At 42.7% G+C, this 18,630-nt stretch overlaps 1 protein-coding gene across 1 annotated transcript; it reads right to left on the minus strand.

The window, feature by feature from the left end:
- Positions 1–7,792: 7,792 nt before the first annotated feature.
- LOC122192835 (p53 apoptosis effector related to PMP-22-like) lies at positions 7,793–17,999 on the minus strand. Its single transcript, XM_042893504.1, has 3 exons — positions 17,695–17,999; positions 10,751–10,894; positions 7,793–10,171 (listed from the first exon to the last, which is right to left on the minus strand). Exons 1-3 carry the CDS (start codon positions 17,903–17,905, stop codon positions 9,936–9,938), a joined length of 591 nt encoding a protein of 196 aa, XP_042749438.1. The 5' UTR covers positions 17,906–17,999; the 3' UTR covers positions 7,793–9,935.
- Positions 18,000–18,630: the final 631 nt, after the last annotated feature.

The raw sequence follows: 18,630 nt of genomic DNA on the forward strand, positions 1-18,630 counted from the left end.
CTGACCCAGCCGCACCAAGTAAAGGGTACTTCTGCAAAACGCCCCGAGTAGGAGCACCCGTACCTGCCAGCCGCCGTGAAGCTGTCTGAAAAAAAGCTTTTTAATCAGGACAGACACGAGAGGGAGGGAGGTAGGCAGCTCCACCTAAATTCAAATGAGTAAGAGCCACTGCAGAGCAATAACCAGTTGGGCCAGGGGAGGCTGCAAGGCTGGGTTTGTCTGTGGGATCCGCTCTGCTCTGCTGACTCGGTAACAAAGCGGGTGCTGCTCACCCTCGGCGTTTAACACTTTCCTTCCTGTCTCTCCCTAGCAGAAGGAGTATCTCATAGCTGAGCTCCTGAATCAGGGCAGCTGAATGCAGGAACCTAGCCAACTGTTTGCATTGGAGGGCAGTGGCTTCTTCTGGAACTTGCCATATACAGGTTGAAAGCTGCTTTTCTTGGTTTCTATTTAAAAATGAATGATAGCTATCTTTGACAATCAATTAAAAAAAATCCTGTGGCTTCTATTAAACAGAAACAAGAAAGAGCTTGTAAGTGTCCTCTCTATCCTTTATGGACATAGCTGCAGGAGGGAAAACACCATGGGAATTAATCATTCAGAATATAGTACAGTAAGGGTATAGCCATTGTGGGAGAATGAATCTGAGGCTTTGGTTTGACTGTGCCTTGGGAAGTCTGCACGTGGATCCATCCATGCACATGATGCTCAGGGCCTGCCTGAGCCTGCCTGCGATGTGCTGGAAGTGCAACACAGAGATGAACCACAGCCTCCCTGCGACCTGCTCCAGGTTTGTCTGTCAGGCAGCTCACAAGCAATACAGCCCACAGAGCTCTCCCTTTGAACTAATATGTGCCTCAGCCCGGTATTTTGGTTGCCCGTACATCTGAAAGCAGCTGCACCACTTGCAGATTGAAGCTGTTTTCTGTGAAACATGGTGAAGCACAGAGAATGCAAAGTGTCCTTTGCTCCCCTTGTGGATTTTGTCAGCCAGGTCTGCATCCAAGCCCAGACCTGATGTACTCATGAAGATTTCTAATTATACTGCAACTTTCTTGATGAAATGTGACATCAATGCTAAATCACAAATTTCACATCATTTTGCTGAATTAATATTAATAAATTAGTAATGAACTAATATGAAGTAAATTCATAACTTACACTGAATTAATGCACTGTACAAGAGGGCGCACAAAAAGGTCTTGAGCTTGCATAGACCCAAACTGCAACATCCACACCAGTGAACTGCAGCACAGTGAAGAAGCATTAGCTCCATCATGAGAGCAATTTGAATGTGTCAGTGTGACACCATGTCTTATCTACAAGCAGAGATATCTGATTAGCCTGGTGGTAGATCAGCAGTGGTGCAGCTACTTTGCCCCTCTTTCTCCAACTGGCGCAGATCTGGCTAGCTGAGGCCTTCTGGCACTGGCTTCCTGCAGTAAAGTCATAGACCGTGTTTTGGAGGTTGTGAGGAGTCTGTAAAGGGGGTTTGACAGGTCTCTGTTAGAGCAGGAGATGTCTCTACAGACTTGACATTTGAATTTAAGTGTCACTTAAAGCAAAAGCCAACTATCATGACATCTCAGCTGCTGTTTTGGGAAAGAAAGAAAGGACAATCTCAAGAAAAATGAAATTTTTTTTATAATGCACACTTTAGGAAGCCCTTGAGGGCTGTGTTTTTACAAGCCACAAATTCAGTTATCTTTAATCTGAACATAATGCTTAAAAGGTTAATTATCAGTTCTAACATGCTACAATACATCTGTTTTTGTGCACAGAATTTTTATATATACGTTAAAACAGCTACTATTTGAAGCTCAGCCATAGTGCAACATGCTGGTACCTGCAACCTGTCCACATCTGTTTAAACATTCCTTCTGTTACCACGGCTGAAGTAAAAACAGTCGCAAAATCTCCAAAAGAGACAACAAAGATTTGGATTTGGATGATAGGTGGTTTCTGAATGATGACTTCAAAAGCACTCATGCATGTGGCAGTAGACTGCTGAGCTGTCTGTATCTTGTCTCTTGTCAAGTCTCAATCTTTCAAGAATAGCATCAGTTTTCTATAAACTTGGCCTTTTTTTCTCAGATAAAGCAACACTGCAAAATAAAACGATTTTCCCTTATTTATTGTGTGCTCAGCCATCTTTTAGGTAGCTGTTTATGACTGAAGGATTTGTCATCACTTTGTCATAACGCACCTTTGTATGAAGGCATATTGTCAGAAAAGTTAGCATTTGCAGGATGATACCACAAAACACATTAATCATATTATTATGAAAGAAAGATGAGCAGCATTCAGTCTCAGAGGGTGTTCCCATGCCCTGCCCATCTTTGTCATCCTTACGTATCTTAAAATGACAAGCAATGCTCACGTTCAGTACAAGAGTAATTTGTGACATGTGGGACAAATGAGATTAAGATGTATTCAAAGCTGGCAAAATGACGTATCACATGTAATTCTGATATTCCTGTGGCAAACAGGGAAAAACGATTGAAAACTTCTGTTGCACAGTCTGTGATTTGAAGTGATGGCTTGCCCACAACAGCCTTTGTGTTTTGCAGTGTATAAGCTCTGTGAAACCACATGGTTCTTCTGTTTTTCGATTGCCTGTAGATAGTCCCTCAGAGAAAACACCAGCATCATCTATTGAAAATAAAGATGTACTAGCAATGAGAAAGTTGTTAGAGTATAGGGTACCTTCTGCACCTCAAAATATTCTTAACAAATTCTCACTGCTATTGAAGTAATCAAGTAAGAAGTAAGATATTGGTAATACAAACAATTTAAAGACACTAAAGCTAAAAATAACAGTATGTCCCTTTCAGGTATGACACGGATGATTTTCTTTGTTAGAGGAGAAGCCAACAAAGGATTGAGAGAACATTTCCATCCATGTTTCATATAACGTTATCTATATCTATGACTGTGGAATGACATGGACTTATCAGCCGTGGGACATGTTCATGACTTTTGCAGCAAGAGCATTTTCATTTGGTGGCATCCATACTTCCTATGAACAACTCTCCAGACCTGTTTCTTTCAAAAGCTTGATGAAATTATTTTATGAGGCATTCCCTCATGTGCTGTCTTATATCTGACAAGTTACCCTGAGCAACTGAAAAAGATTTTCTGCATGAACTATTATAAATCATATGGCAATTGTTGTTATTGTTATTGATCCATTCACAACCCTGGGTCCTTCTTTTCTGATAACGTCAATCAGTTGTTACTCTTCAGAGCCAAACACATCTTCCCTTACAAGCACAGTTATTCTTATAAAATCAACTCACAGAGTGATGTAACTTGGCAAAATAATGCTTAGGCTAAAGCATTCCTTGTGGTCTTCTTTGTGCATCACCTCTACACCAAAGCAATAGACACAGGCTCTTTTCTCAGTATTACTTATACTTCATCCATGATAAGGACAATCAGAAAAGTACCTTTAGATATGAAAGTGTTCACAGGATAATCCAAAGCAATTTTTCTTTTCATTTTTAGAAGAATACTGAAAACTGTATTTTGAACAGGACTAAACTTTACTTCATTGTAAAATAAGAACACCTACTTTAAAAGTTGAAGACAGCTGAAATCTTGTTGTTTTGAAGGTGCTGCCTGAAGGCTAGCACTAGTACGCAGAACTCAAACCGAAACAAGCAGAGCACTGGGGAAATGATTGAACCCCTAGCAAAGAGAGGTTCAGATCTATTCTCAACTGCCCTTCTTGGGGAAAAGCTGCTAGTTGCTCCTCTCAGATGCTTCCAGGTTTTCACCTCACTAAGCCAAGCCCCTGGTTTTAGGTTTTTCCCATATGCTGGGGATTTCAAAGGACGCTCCTGCAGCAGCTGGACGCAGGGGTTCTGAGGTGACATGGGGGGGTGGCCTTGCAATGGCCAGTACTGGATCTTGCTGCCACACAGCTAGGAAAGCCCCCTCTCACTCCCACAGCAGCACAGGAAAGCTCTTCTTGAGACCTCCTCTGCTTGCTGGCCCTGAGCTTGGAGACAAATCTGCATGAATTTTCTGAAGACCTTTAGCAAGAGCCATCTAGAACTGACATGCTGTCTGACCTCCCAAGCCTGTCCCACATGATGCTTGCTAGGCCTCCCTCAACAAGACAAATGTACAATTCTGTAACAGACTTTTTCTTCTCTGAGCAAAGTTATACACACAAAAACACTATGGTAATAGGAGTTTTTAACAGCAGATTTGTGAACGTAAGGCTGCACCCATGTTTGTTATTTTTGTTGGTAATTTACAAATGTAAAATCTCTTTGTCTGAGCATGCCTTTTGTTCTCAGTTTTTGTTAAATAACTTGCTTTCTTTAGGGAGGGCTTTGTGCTGGAATAAATCATCTCAGCCCAGAGCAGAGGCCTCATGGTGACCTGCTTGCATGGAGTGGAGGGACAGTGCTGAGCTCTGCTCTCTGCTGGCAGTAACAGGGCCCGAGGGAATGGCATGGAGCTGTGTCAGGGGAGGGTCACGCTGGATGTTAGGAAAAAGTTCTTCACCAGAAGGTGATGAGCATGGCACAGGCTCCCCAGGGCAGTGGTTTTGGACAGTGATCTCAGATATAGGGTTTAAATCTTGGGTAGTGCTATGTAAAGCCAGGGGTTGGAAGTGGTCCTTAAAGGTCCCGTCCAACATGGGATATTGTGTGATTCTGAGTCTTCATCCATAGTTACTTCCTACCAATGCTCTGCAGAGGTTAGATGAGCATGGCTTTCCTCCCACACCACCAGTTGTAATCAATGATGTCATGTAAAACAACCACACACCTACAGTCAGGTCCTAAAGATTTATAACCATGTGTGGAGATCTGCAGATTCTTAGTGTGGCTGTCAGGAGTCAGCTCTTTTACATTAATAATTTTACTTAAGTGATTGCTTTGGGGGACCACAGCTTCCCTGTGGCATACCAGGACAAACTAAATAGCTGTCCCAACATAGTAGATCATAACTGTAACTCCTTACAGATCATACAGGTCAGCTGCCTTAGAAGAGAAGTAAAACCAGCCTCATACAGGTAATTCCCAGGCGCCACTCCCTTGCTACTTACATTTCTCTGACAAAGAAATGGCTTCATCTACTGTGCCTTATGGGTCAATAGGGAACAGCACCAGCTATTTCTGTAAGTACTCAGCTCCACAGATAAGACATGCATACCAAACATACTTTGAAGAGTTTCAGCTGTGAATTTCCACTTTGAAATTTTTAGTCAAAAGTGGGGTTTCACTGAAAACAAAATGTTACCTAGAAATGACTTTCATTTTCAAGTACTTGATATGGAGTGTCCTTGGGAAGCAGGCTGAAAAGAAAACTCCAGTCTGCTATCAGCATTTTCATATTTGCACGCTGTCTTTGCTTGTTATAGTTATTTTAACCCGCATGTTCAGCTGCTGCAGGCATGAACAGGCTCAAGCTCTTGGGTTCACAGTTTCCCATGTGAGATCTCATCTTGAACCTGTCTGAGCTCTCTCAGCTGTCTGTGTCTCCGGGAACTCTGATTTCCAATGTACACACCCAATGCTCTGCAATTTTCAATACTTACAAGACATTTCCATATTCTCAAAGAGTGTTATGGAAAATGGTATGCGTTGGCCTCATTGCCATAAATAAATAAAAGGCAACAGTCATACCAATCCTTCTGGTAAATATTATCCAATCCTGAAAAGACATACCCATGAGAAATATTGTCCATGGAGAAGTTAACATTCATTATTTATGTCAGATAATGCATATTTCTTATCATACTTTATCATTTATTTATATTATTTGCATTTATATTATTTATATTATAGAGCCCTAGACACTCCTGCATTTTTTCCACTACAATGTTTATTACAAATTCAGCCTTATGAAATTTAGCTATTGAAAAATCATTGTAAAAAAAGAATCTTTTGATTATTTTGACAATTCCTAAGACATTTAAATATAATTGTATACAAGAAAAATTTGAAGGCATTGTTTTTTTCCCTGAAATTTCTGGATGTGGAGCTCCATAGCCAGAAGCACCTAGGCCCACAGCTTTGGATACCAGCAAATTGCATGCAAGTGCTGCTTACTGCACTGCTGCAGACCTGCACAGGGAATGTATTGCTGCACATGCATAGCTGAGTCCATGTGTCCTTGGTCCATCAAATCTACACAAGTGACTGCTGCACCTGTGCTGTGATGCTGGCACATCCCACGTGAACTGAACCCAGATTTTATTATACCCGCACACATACTTGTTATAGGAATCTCAGCCAGAAATCCCTGCCTTTGGGAACCATATTTGATTGTGCTTTGTTCTGGTTGTATCAGCTTACAGTTTCACTTCAAAATCTACACCGACTCACCCACTGGCACTGAAAATCCCGTATTTTCAGATTACCATTCCTTACTGCCAGCAACCTCTACTGCTCTGTGCTGTGGCACCAATACTCAGCTCTTTTGCCTGTGAACATTCTAAAGCATGGTGGTTTCCACTGATGTACATCTGTGCTTGGTTCATCATTAATTTATAAATGCATCATGTTCTCAGCAACTCTTTTTAATTCTTTTTTTTTTCCTTCACCCCCCACCCCCGCCGTTTTTTTTTTTTTTTTTTTTTTTTTTTGTGAGAAGTAAATGCCAGGTGAATATTTCTCAAGAATTCCATCTCATCAAGTAATTGCCTAAAAGATAGCTCACCTGTTATATCAACTGAAAACACTAAATCTCAGTGAGGTGTGGCAGGTGTTTCCCATATCGATGAGATTTAATTGTTCCCATCAACTCACTGAGTTGAGTTGACCTTCTCTTGCAGCCAATCACATGAACTGTTGACTGTTCTTCACTCCCCTGAGTACAGCTGTGTGTGTGTTGGGCTGGAAGGACAGACTGCAGCCTGAGAGTTAGTGTTTGGGTGTGTGTGTTTTTTGTTATTATTTTTTTTTTCCCCCACTTTTATAGACTACAGACTAGTAGGTAAGCAAGGGTAAAAGTCTTCTTTGTGTTAAATAATGGGTACAGTATAAGCTAGTTTTTTTACTCTATTTGGAATAATTTGAAGTAGGAAAGCAAGTATTTTGTCAAATTGGGTCTGTAAAACTAAGAGATGTTATAGATTGGAGATGGGAAGTAGCTAGAATCCAAAGTGGGTAGATGTGCTTTAAAGTTAAGATATATAAGGAAAAGAGCAGCTAAAGTACTGGGAGGATGGTGAACCTGGTTTTCTAGAGATGAGAAGCCCCAGGCTGATTTGATGAACTAGTGGCCAGCACTGGGTTTGCAATCTGTATAAAGACAGAGGGAAAGTTCTTTGTGCTCAGTATGTGTAGTATAGGGCTACTTATGGGCCATGCATAATGTGAGGTTAGAAATGAGAAGGTTTTTAGTCACAAGAGAGATGCAGCTTTCCACTAAATATGCTATGTGAGTATTTAATCTTTGTCCTCCTGCTGACTGTGCTAGATCAATGTACAAAATTATTTGTCAGTTTTGGTTACAAAGGACAAGCTGACCACGTGTGATTTTTATCTTGTTCCCTTTTGCACCATAACATGCTTAAACATTTGGTGTTCCTCCTGAAGCTTTTGGCTTAGCCAAGAGTTCTCTATGCCAGGTATGTCTGATGAAAGCACATATGCATTTTGCAGAGCGTACTCAAGCTTATTTGACTGGAAAATGTTATTGTTGCCTCCTAGATAGATACTGTCTTTCAAAGCCAAGGGTTCATATGTTTTGTAGTTCACACTAAGAGAGAAAAAGAATGGCTGTTTTCTTGAGTTCATGAGATGAATTCATGAAATAGAAACAACACTGAGTTTTTACACCTATATATTAAAAGTTTTAATTAAGCCACAACAGTTGAAAGGAATGTCACATACATTAGTATCACTTTAGTTACATCTAAATTGCACAACGTGCTGCTTATGCTTCCACCCACTATATTCAGAACCAAGTTTATTTTACACTTGTGCTTTTTTTTTTTTTAATGCTTTAAAAAAAAAAAAATGCAAAAGGCTGAGATTATGCTAAGCCCTATTCCCATATAATTGTTCTTCTCATTAGGGCGTCCATTTCCTTATGTCATTTTCTCCTCAGCTTCAGCTGTGCGAGGACTTTCCAGGCCTGAGATTCTCTTCAGTGTTTTGGATTTACTGGAAAGGTGCTATTATTATTATTTGTAACACAGATATCTATCCAGTATACCCCCCCTGTATTTACAGAAAGAGCAGGGGGAGGGGAGGTTGGAGGAAACAAAAAAGACACATTTCTTACAGGTTCTCTTGTTCAGCAGGAATTGCAAACACTGTTGATTCTATGTGCCGTGCATGACTGAGCATTTAACATAGTTCTAAAGCCTGGAGGTATTTATGCTCCATGAAATTATAAAATACAGGCCTGCAGGGGACCTTAAGACATACACACATACAAAATGCAGAGTTATGGAATCAGAAAAGTGTTATGAAGTGGAATATTAAACAAAGTATAATACCAAGACATACAGAGCATAGAAAAAGCTTAGTTCTAAACAACTTAGTTTTACAGGATTAGTTTACATTTACAGGATATTTAGTACTTCATAAGTTCTATTTTGTATGTGTGTATGAATACATATACCCATACATTCTCTCTGAAGTACTGGGGTTACAATAAGGGGAAAGCAGCCCTGTAACATTGCATTTACCTTTCTCCGCACTTACAGCCTTCTCAGAAACATATCTCTGCCCCCACAGCTGGCAGAGGAACTGCTGCCTTCCCCAGCCTAGGAAAGCCCTGACAGATCTCAATTAATTATGCCACAAGCTGCTGCCAGTCCATGGCAGATGCAGCCATGGCTCTGTCTCACTGGAAAATTTACTTGGAGTCACTGGCTCCAAAAAGACAAGCTGGGAGTGCAGCAGGTTACTCCCCAAAACGTGTCTGTATAAAGTTTTCAGACAGATATTGCTTGCAGCCTGCTTTTCTATTTATATCAGTTATCTCTAGCGACTCGCAAAGCATTCCCAGGTTTACAAGTCCCCAGGCCCCTCAGTCAATTTTAGAAACTTCTGGAGGTTTTCAACAGCACGTGCTAAGATTTCCTTCCAAGCCATGTCTGATAATTAAAATTGCAGTTTTAAAAGGGCAGGCATAAAGAACAGTATATGTTTCTACTGAAAAGTGTTTTTTAAACAAGAATCTCCCAAGTACCACGTAATAATGCACACAGTTTAACATCTGAAGATTTATTTGTTCTCTCTGTGACAATGTATATTTAATTACATATGTCTTTGTAGCATGTCTTGCAGTGGCCACAAAAACTCCAGTATGTTAGCCACAGTTATACACACTGGCTCCATTTAACTGCAACAGATGGTGGAAAAAATAAATTTTATTTTCCCCTCAGTTCATACATTTAATAGTCAACAATAGTCCAGTAACAGGAACAAGAAGTGATTCTTAGGCAGCATATGACTGTAAAAGACTCAGCAAAGTTCCTTCCTTTGGACCGATTTTTGGCAGAAGAAAAAGCTTTCTTTGGAAGGATTTTATTTTTTCCTAATTCTATGTAAAGCCATTTTGTCACAGGTGAAAAAAATAAAATAACTTGCAGGTCCCCCCTGTGGGTTGTTTAAAATCTCTCCTCCTTTCCAGCTTGCAAAGCTACATCTTTATTTGTAAGGATATATTTGAATAAAATAAGGATGACTCAGTTGGGAGGGAAAGGAGTAAGTAAACCACCAGAACAGAACTGACATGAGAATATGTAAATAATACTTTAGGTAAAAGTTATTTGCTTACAGATGCCAATGGTTTTTAATTTTTTTTTTTTAACCAGTGCTTGTAAGAAATATACTGAAAAAATAAGGTAAGGTTTTGAGTTGGTTTTTTTTTCAGTCTCTCATAATTGCACCAACATTTGCAGCAAAGGTGTTCTTCTATTGCTTTGACGGTTGATTGCTGTTGGATTTAACTTTTCAATTTAAGTATGGTGCTCTATCTGGGGAGGAGTAGTAGTATGTCGGCTTGATGTTTCCCAGGACTTCATCTTCCCAGTTGGGGAGGCAGCAGAAGAAGAAAGCACAACCTATCACAACAACAGTGCTGGCCCAACCGAAACCGTAGGCCCAGCTGAACATATTAGCTCCCATCAGTGGAATTTCTTCTGTGAATTTCACTGGATAGATGACCAGCCCTATGATTTGGAATGCAGCTAAAGAAAGAAAGCAAAGAATGCCAAGAGTAAATGACAGTGAATGCTGCTGTTACGTTCCCCACTAAAAAAAGATATATTGAGATAACTGCATTGCCCATTCACATACGTAAGAATTAGCTCCAGTCCCATTCTTGCAGCAGTGCATGATTCCTGGTCTGGGCAGGTCCCCAGCTGCCTAGTGGCAGCTGCAGCTGGCACTGCTGCCTCACTGAGGTACTCACGTGTGCCCAGAACAGCCCTATCCCACAGCCAGGTGTCTGTCCTGATGGGGCAGTCACCTCCTGCTTCTACCATACCCACAGCTCCTCCCTCCCTTGGGAAAATGGAAGGCCTGGGGCTGCTGGCTTTGAAGCCTTAATATGTGACTTGCAGGGTCAAAGTTGTTGGCTGCCCCCATGCACTGTTTTTGGGAACTCGTTGATTACACTCAGGGCACAGGTTAAATATCTCATTTTCCATGAAAATGAGTCATAAACCAAAGACAGATTATTTCACAAGGAAGGCTCCATCTAGCATGTTTTTCTGCTCATGCCTGTTTTACATCTAATGCAACCTTATCTTTGCACCCAGCCTTACCAACAACAAAAAGCAAGCCTCCAATTCCTCGCACAAAGTTGAAGCGAAGTATTTCAATTGAGAATGCGATGACTGCAAGGGCGAAACAGATGACCAGGATCACAAAGCCAACGAGGTATGTAGCAGCTGCTGCTCTCCCCCATCCTTGAAAAGAAAAGAAGAAAGGTGTCACAGGCAGCAGTGCACTCAGCTGTAGGTCACTGCAGGTCTTCTGTTCCTTTTAGTCATTCTTTGTTGAAATGCTTTACTGTAAAATGCATACTTTATGCCAAAGCAACATTGAATGTCTCCAAAGTGCACAGCTGCAGAGAGACATGATCATCAGAGAAGCAGCATTGAACACTCTGCCTGCTAATTTGTCCTGCTGAAAAGAGAGACATAGCATAGCATGGTAGTGGCAATAACACCTCCAAACTCAGTATGTGTGGGAGATCTATAGATCTCTGAGCAGAAAGTACACACAACCTGTCAGAATGTGCTTTATCATCATCACTCCATTTTGACATGCAAATTTAGAAAACCACTTCCATGCACAGGAAAGTATGAGAGCAGACGAGGGTACAACAGTAGAGAGAATTGCTGGGAAATAATAATGTTGTCACCATACAGCTTCCTGTCTGCTTGCTTATGACAAGAACTCTGTATGTGAATTAACATTAGCATGACCAAAAACAGACATGGAGTAGTCGAGCTGAGACACGACAACAAGGAGAATGCTCTTGAAGATAAATATCTATTCACAGCCAAAACGACTTAGTAATAGGTAAAATATCATGGGTGGAGAGGTAGTGCAGTCAGAGGTACAGTGAAAGAGTCCTCTGAATCATTACTTTGAGATTTGGTGGGGCTGAGCACTATACAGAGTCCTTGGGAAACAGCCAGAGATTTAAATTTCGCAGTGATGCAGGCTTGTGAAAGGTTCCCACTGTGGCAGAGCTCATTTTCTTTAAAAATGTGCCAGGAGTTTGAGTGTGAATGCCAAAATACACAGGTGTTTCCTGCCCTAGAGGCAGGACACCTGCCCACAGGGGTAATCATATCCACCTCAGTCCTTGGGTTCCACTGAGCTGTCACCACAGCTCCCTTTCCAAGTCCACATAACATAGGTTCTGACTTCCACACATTCAGACATAGGTAGGGTCAGATCCTGAAATCCCTTTAACATAGGAATAAAGGGAACAGTGAGATTTAGGCCAGAGTATTTTACAAAAAAATCTCCCTTTCGTCAGAGCTGTCTGTTCCGGTATGACTGAAATGGTTCTGGAGAAACATTGTTTTTCACATGACCTCTGTAATTTAAGTCATTTCCCTGTAAAAGATTAAATAAAAAAAAAAAAGAGAGAACTTTTTCCTGAAGAGCTGAAGTCCTTCGCCTCAGCCCAATCCAATTAGCCCACTTGATCTGCTGTTACATAAAAAAAAAATAGTAATTTAAGGCAGAGAATACAGTAAAACTATCACAGATACCTCTATTCCATACAGCAATTTCCTATTTGAAAGCAAAGCATTATTTTACAGCTGTTTTCATGAGACCAGTCTGATTTTTTTCTCTTGCCCCCCATTCAAAAATCAGAAGTGAAACACAGCTGCTCCCTACCAGAGAGTTTTCAGCCTCAAGCCCTCAGCCGCCACCTCCTCCTGAATGAAGTCAAGCTGGAATGGAAAGGGTAAACAAAAGGCTTTTCTTGGAGCTACTTAAGACAGTAAAATCTTTTCAAACCAGTTCTTGCCAGCCTCCTGCAGCCAGTCCTGCGTGTTTTGTCTCCCTTCCCCAGGAGAGTGCCGCAGGGGGAGGAGGGAGGGAGGACACCCCACTGGCCTTTGGAGATGACAGTGGTGTCAGTGGTCCTGTAACAGCTTTTCCTTCAAAATATTATCTGACATGCCTAATGCAGGTACTGGGTATCATCTCCACAAAGGATTTATTTAGGGATAAGGAATGTAAAGGAATATTTAGCCACTACGCACAGCCAGCTCAGGAAAAGTAAACTAAAACTAGGAATGCTATTTATTGATATCTCCTCTAATAGGAGAAAAACAGTAACAAGGGCAACCAGGAATTCTTAGTTATCAAAGTGCTTTCCCCTACAGATGCACTATGTATGCTGGCACAGTGCAGAGAGCCAGGCTTGGCATCTGTCTCATGCAGGTTCGATTGCAAACCCAAAACTGCCAACATCCAAGTTGGATGCCTTGATGTTTGCTGCAGCACAAACAGGACTGCAAGGGATACAGGCTGCAAAGCCCCCGGTGCTATCTCTGATCTTTCCAGGCTCTGTGTGCTTAGTTTACAAGTATAACAAGCTTTGGGATACATCAGCCTTGGCCTCACTCACAGTGACTTATTTGCTTGTCTCTGGCAGTATGAAAGTGATAACCCACATAGCTACAGGAGATATCTGGTCAGGAACATTATTCTCACACCCAGCTTTTTTCAGATCTTCAGGAACAGAGCAGCAGTGAGTACCATCATTGGAACATGTACAGTAGTTTTTGTGCTCACATGCAACAAAATTCAGTGCTGGCAAGCACATACCTTTCCCCCTCCCACTGGGTTATCTGCTCCTGCAGCACTTATCAGCACTGATAATACTGATAAGGCCTGATAAGATGAGCCTTTGGTGCTGGCCCCTGTGACGGACTGATCTGCTCAGGGCATGACAAGATAACAGCTGCAGAACAGCCAGCCCACCACATTAGCATTGAAGGGAATTCCAGGAAGAGCAGGAACATGTGGCTATATACAGTGGAAGGGAAATCTCAAAAACGTTAACCCCATCATCCCCATGCTGGTTAAGATAGGCTTTCTGGCTCTGCGTCCTCCAAAAAGCTGCTGAGCCTCTGCTTCAGTTCTTCACCTGTGGCACCCAACTTTCAGGGGCAGAGGTAGATATTGTGTCTCTGCCTTAATTGCGGGAGAGATCTGCTGACAGTCTGAGAAGGTCAGATCAGCCCCAACATTTGGATGGCTTGTGCTCAGAGAACTTTGTAACCACAAGAGAGATAGCCAGAATTTATATATGCCATAGAAATAAAAAAATCTCTGGTTCCTTTATTTAATACAATTTCTAACTCAAAACAGGTATAAATATGACATCTGTTTATGAAATCAAACAACAATACAAACAAAGTGATTTGGGGCTGTATAAATAGAGAGTCAGAAGAATGGGAGATCAGTAATGCAAGCAGTTTGAGGTATTTCTGTTACCCAGGTAACTACTCAAAGAAGAGTTCTTTGCATCCAAGCAGCAGTGAAGTATTTAAAGAACTTTTTTTTGGGGGGGGGAGGGGGTTGGGAAGAAGAAAAAAAGCCTATACGAGAGCTATAGTTGATGGAAAAGATTCAGAGTTTTATTATACAGCTTAATTAATAACGACTATGCAAAAGAACTAAGCTGCAAATGTTAGCATGCAAATAACTAGGATGGTTCAGGACTACTTGAAGTTAATGGTGAGCATCATTAATAGGATGAAATTAAAAAGAAAACATAATGACATACAAACACGAAGTCTCAGTTTTAGCTGTACTTCCTGATTTTATTTGGCTCAGCGTCAGTTGGGAAGAAATGGGAGCTCTACAGGACATTTACATTGAGATTTCCCTGCAGAAATGAATAAAAGGACTGAGAAAATAGTCTAGCAGGAAGATAAAGCACTGCAGGATATGAAGTAACAAACCCTTCTCATCTTGGTTCACTTATTTACCAAATTGGAAGCTGGTTCATCAGCTTGTGGATAACTGGAATCTTCAGGTAGAAGTTTTTACTATGACATGCTTAGTTGAGACAGTTTTACGTTTTAGTTGTAACAGTTTTCTGTATATAAATGATAGTAGCGATTTTTCTTTGGTGTTGAAAGCTCATAACATGGAAAGTCCAGAAAATATGTCTTTGTTGACAAAACAAAGGAGTAGCGGACTGCCAGCAAGAGAGCACTGCCAGCAATATTTTCTTGCTTTCATAACATTCAAATTTCCATGACGCCATAACCAGTGAGGGAAAAGTATGTGCACGCCCATCACAAGCCCAGGGCAGCCCAGAACTGAGGGACTGTCTGAAGAGCCTGCTAGGAATTAACACTAGGTATCCCAGCTCTCCCTTGGTTTTAGCAGTCTGGAAATACCAATTGCTATACTACCAAAATGCTAAATGAAAATCTGGTTGCAGCCCTTTGACTGAAAGTCAGGAGAGGGAAAATCCTGTTTGTTTCCAGCCTTCATTGCCTTGCTGCTGCTTGCAGTAAAGGTGTGCCTGCTTGCTGGCAGGAGACAAGCCTGTCCTGCTGCTGGGGAGTTTCAAGACACATCTGCTGGGTGTAGCTAGCCATGCCGACTGCTGCTTCTCTGTTAGTGTCTTCTGAGTGCCTTCACCCTGCTCATTTGTTTGCTAGGACACATTCTGCCACCATAAATCAGACTAAGCTGTGCTTGAACAGAGGCGAGGGCATGGTGAATGTACCTGTAATGTTCCTCCTTTATTTACCCGGCCCCTTGGTGAAGGCGGCACATGCACACAGTTCCACTAACGACCTGTGGTATCGAAGTCCAGTTCTTTGAGCCATGGGCACAGTGGCACAGCAGCAAGGAAACATGATTCATAGAGGCAGAGTCCCACCTCTTTTTTTTTTTTTTTTTTTTTTTTTCCGGCACTTACTGAGGATGCAGATGAATGCCTCCATTTTTCTAAGTCAGCTATTGTGTACTTAATGAATACCAACCAGCTGTTAGGAATGTAAGAAGGAGTTAACCACTTTTACTGCACAAGTACACACCCATCCCTCACTGTGAGGACTCAAACAAAAGTCACTGGGAGCAGATATTGAGGTCTTGGAAGATGCTGTCGCCCACTAACACTGTCCCTAAACATATAGGGTCATCACTGTTTGGACAAAGGTAATCGCCCTCCCCATGCAACCATGCTGCAAACAATCTTCCTCATATCTGATGGCTTACTGATATGTTTCAAACACAGTCACCAGTTTTATACTGCACTGGGCCAAACAAAGTCATTTTGAGTCATACATTATGAAGTATGGCAGCTCTGTGTTGCAACATGTTAATAAATACACAGATACTGACAGGCAGGTACTTGCCAGGTGCAAACCAGTAGAGATATCAAATCAAAATCCATTCTTCACCTCCCTACTGAAGGATATTCTACTCTTATTTTTCCCTTTTTATTTTTTCTATCTTATGGGAACTCTAAAATGTTCACTAAGAAGCAATTCAGTGTAGGAGACATTCTTATTTGCAAAACTTTGTTAGTCTGTTCCTGCCCCTCTTTCCTATTTAAAGTAAGTGATCAAACTGCTTCTTCTCTCCCTCTCCCAGCATATATGCCACAGCTCAATTAAGAAGATGTCTAATGCGGCTTTCTACTAATGGGGACCACTCTGAAATTTTGTTTTCATCTGGAGGAACAAGATGGTTAGTCTGGAGTAGTTATCATATGCAAAACACAAGTTGTGCACCTCAATTAATTTACTTTCCTGCAGCAGTGCTGTGAAGGCCTGCTAGGCATTCCTTCCTTTGCAAATGCCCTCACCTACTTGGAGTCTAATTGCATTAGCATAGAAAAATGGAAACAAATCAAACCCAAACTCATATTTAACATCCTGTCTCTGGATGCAAATAGACATTAAGCAGACAGTGGCCCTGATTTCCTCAAAGCGAGAGAAGAGGCAAAGCCAAGTTAATCAGTCTAAGCCAAGGATTTGAATGAGCCTTGCTTAAGGTTAAATAAGCAGTCAGGGATACCATTCTCCTTTGACAGAACGGTTGAAAACTTCATAAAGTCACTCTTGCCCTAGAAGACACAAGGCTGAAACAAGGCACACACCCTTCATCACTCATAGATGAGAGGCAGGGACACTGCAGGAGAAAGCAGACCTCAGCAGCTCTACTGCACAGACACTTCATGCAAAGCAGATTTTACCCACTCTCCTGTGCTAGTATTTTGGCTCTGGGTAGTGGGACAACGAGATTTCTGCCACTTAGAGTAAGGCCTACAGCAACCACCAGGCTGGTAAATGATAGCGATGCTTTTGCAAAACATTCCAGATTTCACTGAGTTGCAATGGCAAGCACAGTGCTGGGAGGAAGCCTCCCTGCCGCCCATGTAGAGGCTGGAACCGTCCCTTCCAGCTTCCAGATGTGGTCCCCAAAGTACCCTCATCCAGGACTATAGGGCGTGTCTGTTTGTCCCGAAACATTCTGTCTGTGAGAAAAGCAGATGCAAAACAGACCACAGCTAGAAAAGAAGATAAAAACAGAATGTCCCTGAGAAAGACAAACTGGGACTATGTGGTAAGAAAATTACACTGGTAATGCCAGATATAAAGAAGTGAAGTAAGATAAAGCCAAGGCACAGTTACTCCCTGATTTATGACTTAGTGCAATAGGGAGATATATACAGGAAGCTGCATGTTTTCCATTTGCAAATCCAAGCTGCAGGTCGGGAGGCATTCTTTAGCCAGGCAGGGTTAAGGGTCCCCTTCCCCTAGCAAGGGGGCAGCTTTGCTGTTGCCCAGGTGCAGGGAAGCCCAGTGCGAACTCTCCTGCAGTGGGTCAGCGAGAGAGCTGCGTGCTGTAGTGTGAGGCTGCCTGCTCTGCAACACACAGAGAACTGCTGAAAGCAGACTTGTGGCCAATTGGCTCTCTTACTTCAGTTATAAAAGAAAATAAAAAGCAAGCCTTGTTCCTTACTCCTGATAGGAAAGATGCCTAAAGCAGTCTGAGGTCCTGTCTTTTTGTTCATTAAGGCCCTGAAATAGCACTGGTTCTGTCTTGGAAAGCCCCATCCCAGGCAGCAGCTACACCACCACAGAAGGGCTGACAGCCTTCGCTTTGCCAGTGCGTGCTGGACAAATGTTTCCAGCCTTATCTCCCCTGAGCTGCAGCCACCAGAGGACAGGGTCCCGGAGGGACAGGCGGGCTCCCCGCTTACCATAGTCCATGAGAGATTCACAGTTCCAGTTGAGGTCCTGCTCGCCCCGCGTGCAGCTCTCCCACAGAGACGCTTGGTGCACGTAGGGCTCCGACTCAGACTCCAGCCAGCCCCGGCCTGCCAGTGCGATGATACCCATGATGATGGCCAGGCCCAGCAGCAGGGGCAGGAGCCAACGGCACCGCCAGCAAGCGAGGCTGCACGCCACCATCCTGCCGGGCTGTTGGGGCACCTGTGAGCCCGAGCTGCTCGGGGAGGGAAGGGTGGGTGCCGCAAGGACGCTCCTCCAAGCAGAGTCTGGCTGGCTGGCTGTCGGAACTGAGCTTTAAAGCACGCTGGGAGGAGGGAGTCCCACCCACATTCCTGGGAGTGAGCGTGGCAGCGGCAACCTGTGGGGCTGGCGGAATGGAGAGTGCGGGGCTGGGTCCTGCTCCTCACCCTGACCCTACTCCATCTGTGCCAAGTAAATGTCCAGTTATGTTCCTGTCCCACACTTTAACCCCTTACTAGCTGCTATCCTCCCACGTCAAACTCCACTTCTTGGTCATGGTCATGGTGTAGCCCTGTGCCCTTGTTTGTGACAGCTCTGTCACAGGGAAAAAGCCACAACAGCCATGAAACCCCCAAACTGCCTGGATGGACACCTCTAACATCAGGGTGTATCACCATGCCTAATCCAAACGTTTCTGTCCTAAAATAAGCAGTGCTGTGTGTTGGCTAGGGGCATCCTCACAACTCTGCCTGTCAGGTCTTCAGTACACATGAGCCTTCTATTAACTTTCATTTGGTTACATGACTCTGCATGATACCCCTACATTAAACCCACAGATGCTCTCAAGTCTATCTGACTTTCTCCCCACCTTTGCAGATGTTCTGTCAGCAACTGTAGAAAACCACAGCAAAAACTTCTGGCCCTCACTGTGCTTCACAAGCCCT

The sequence above is a fragment of the Lagopus leucura genome, unplaced genomic scaffold, assembly GCF_019238085.1.
Source record: "Lagopus leucura isolate 7727_CA_CO unplaced genomic scaffold, USGS_WTPT01 Super-Scaffold_73, whole genome shotgun sequence".
Taxonomy (NCBI): Eukaryota; Metazoa; Chordata; class Aves; order Galliformes; family Phasianidae; genus Lagopus; species Lagopus leucura.

Excerpts from the sequence above, each read along its gene's own strand:
- LOC122192835 (XM_042893504.1), bottom strand. The coding sequence starts at position 17,905 with ATGGTGGCGTGCAGCCTCGCTTGCTGGCGGTGCCGTTGGCTCCTGCCC. Across the intron at positions 10,895-17,694 it reads TGAATCTCTCATGGACTATG|GATGGGGGAGAGCAGCAGCT; the intron begins GTAAGCGGGGAG and ends TTTCTTTTCAAG. Across the intron at positions 10,172-10,750 it reads AGGCTTGCTTTTTGTTGTTG|CTGCATTCCAAATCATAGGG; the intron begins GTAAGGCTGGGT and ends TTCTTTCTTTAG.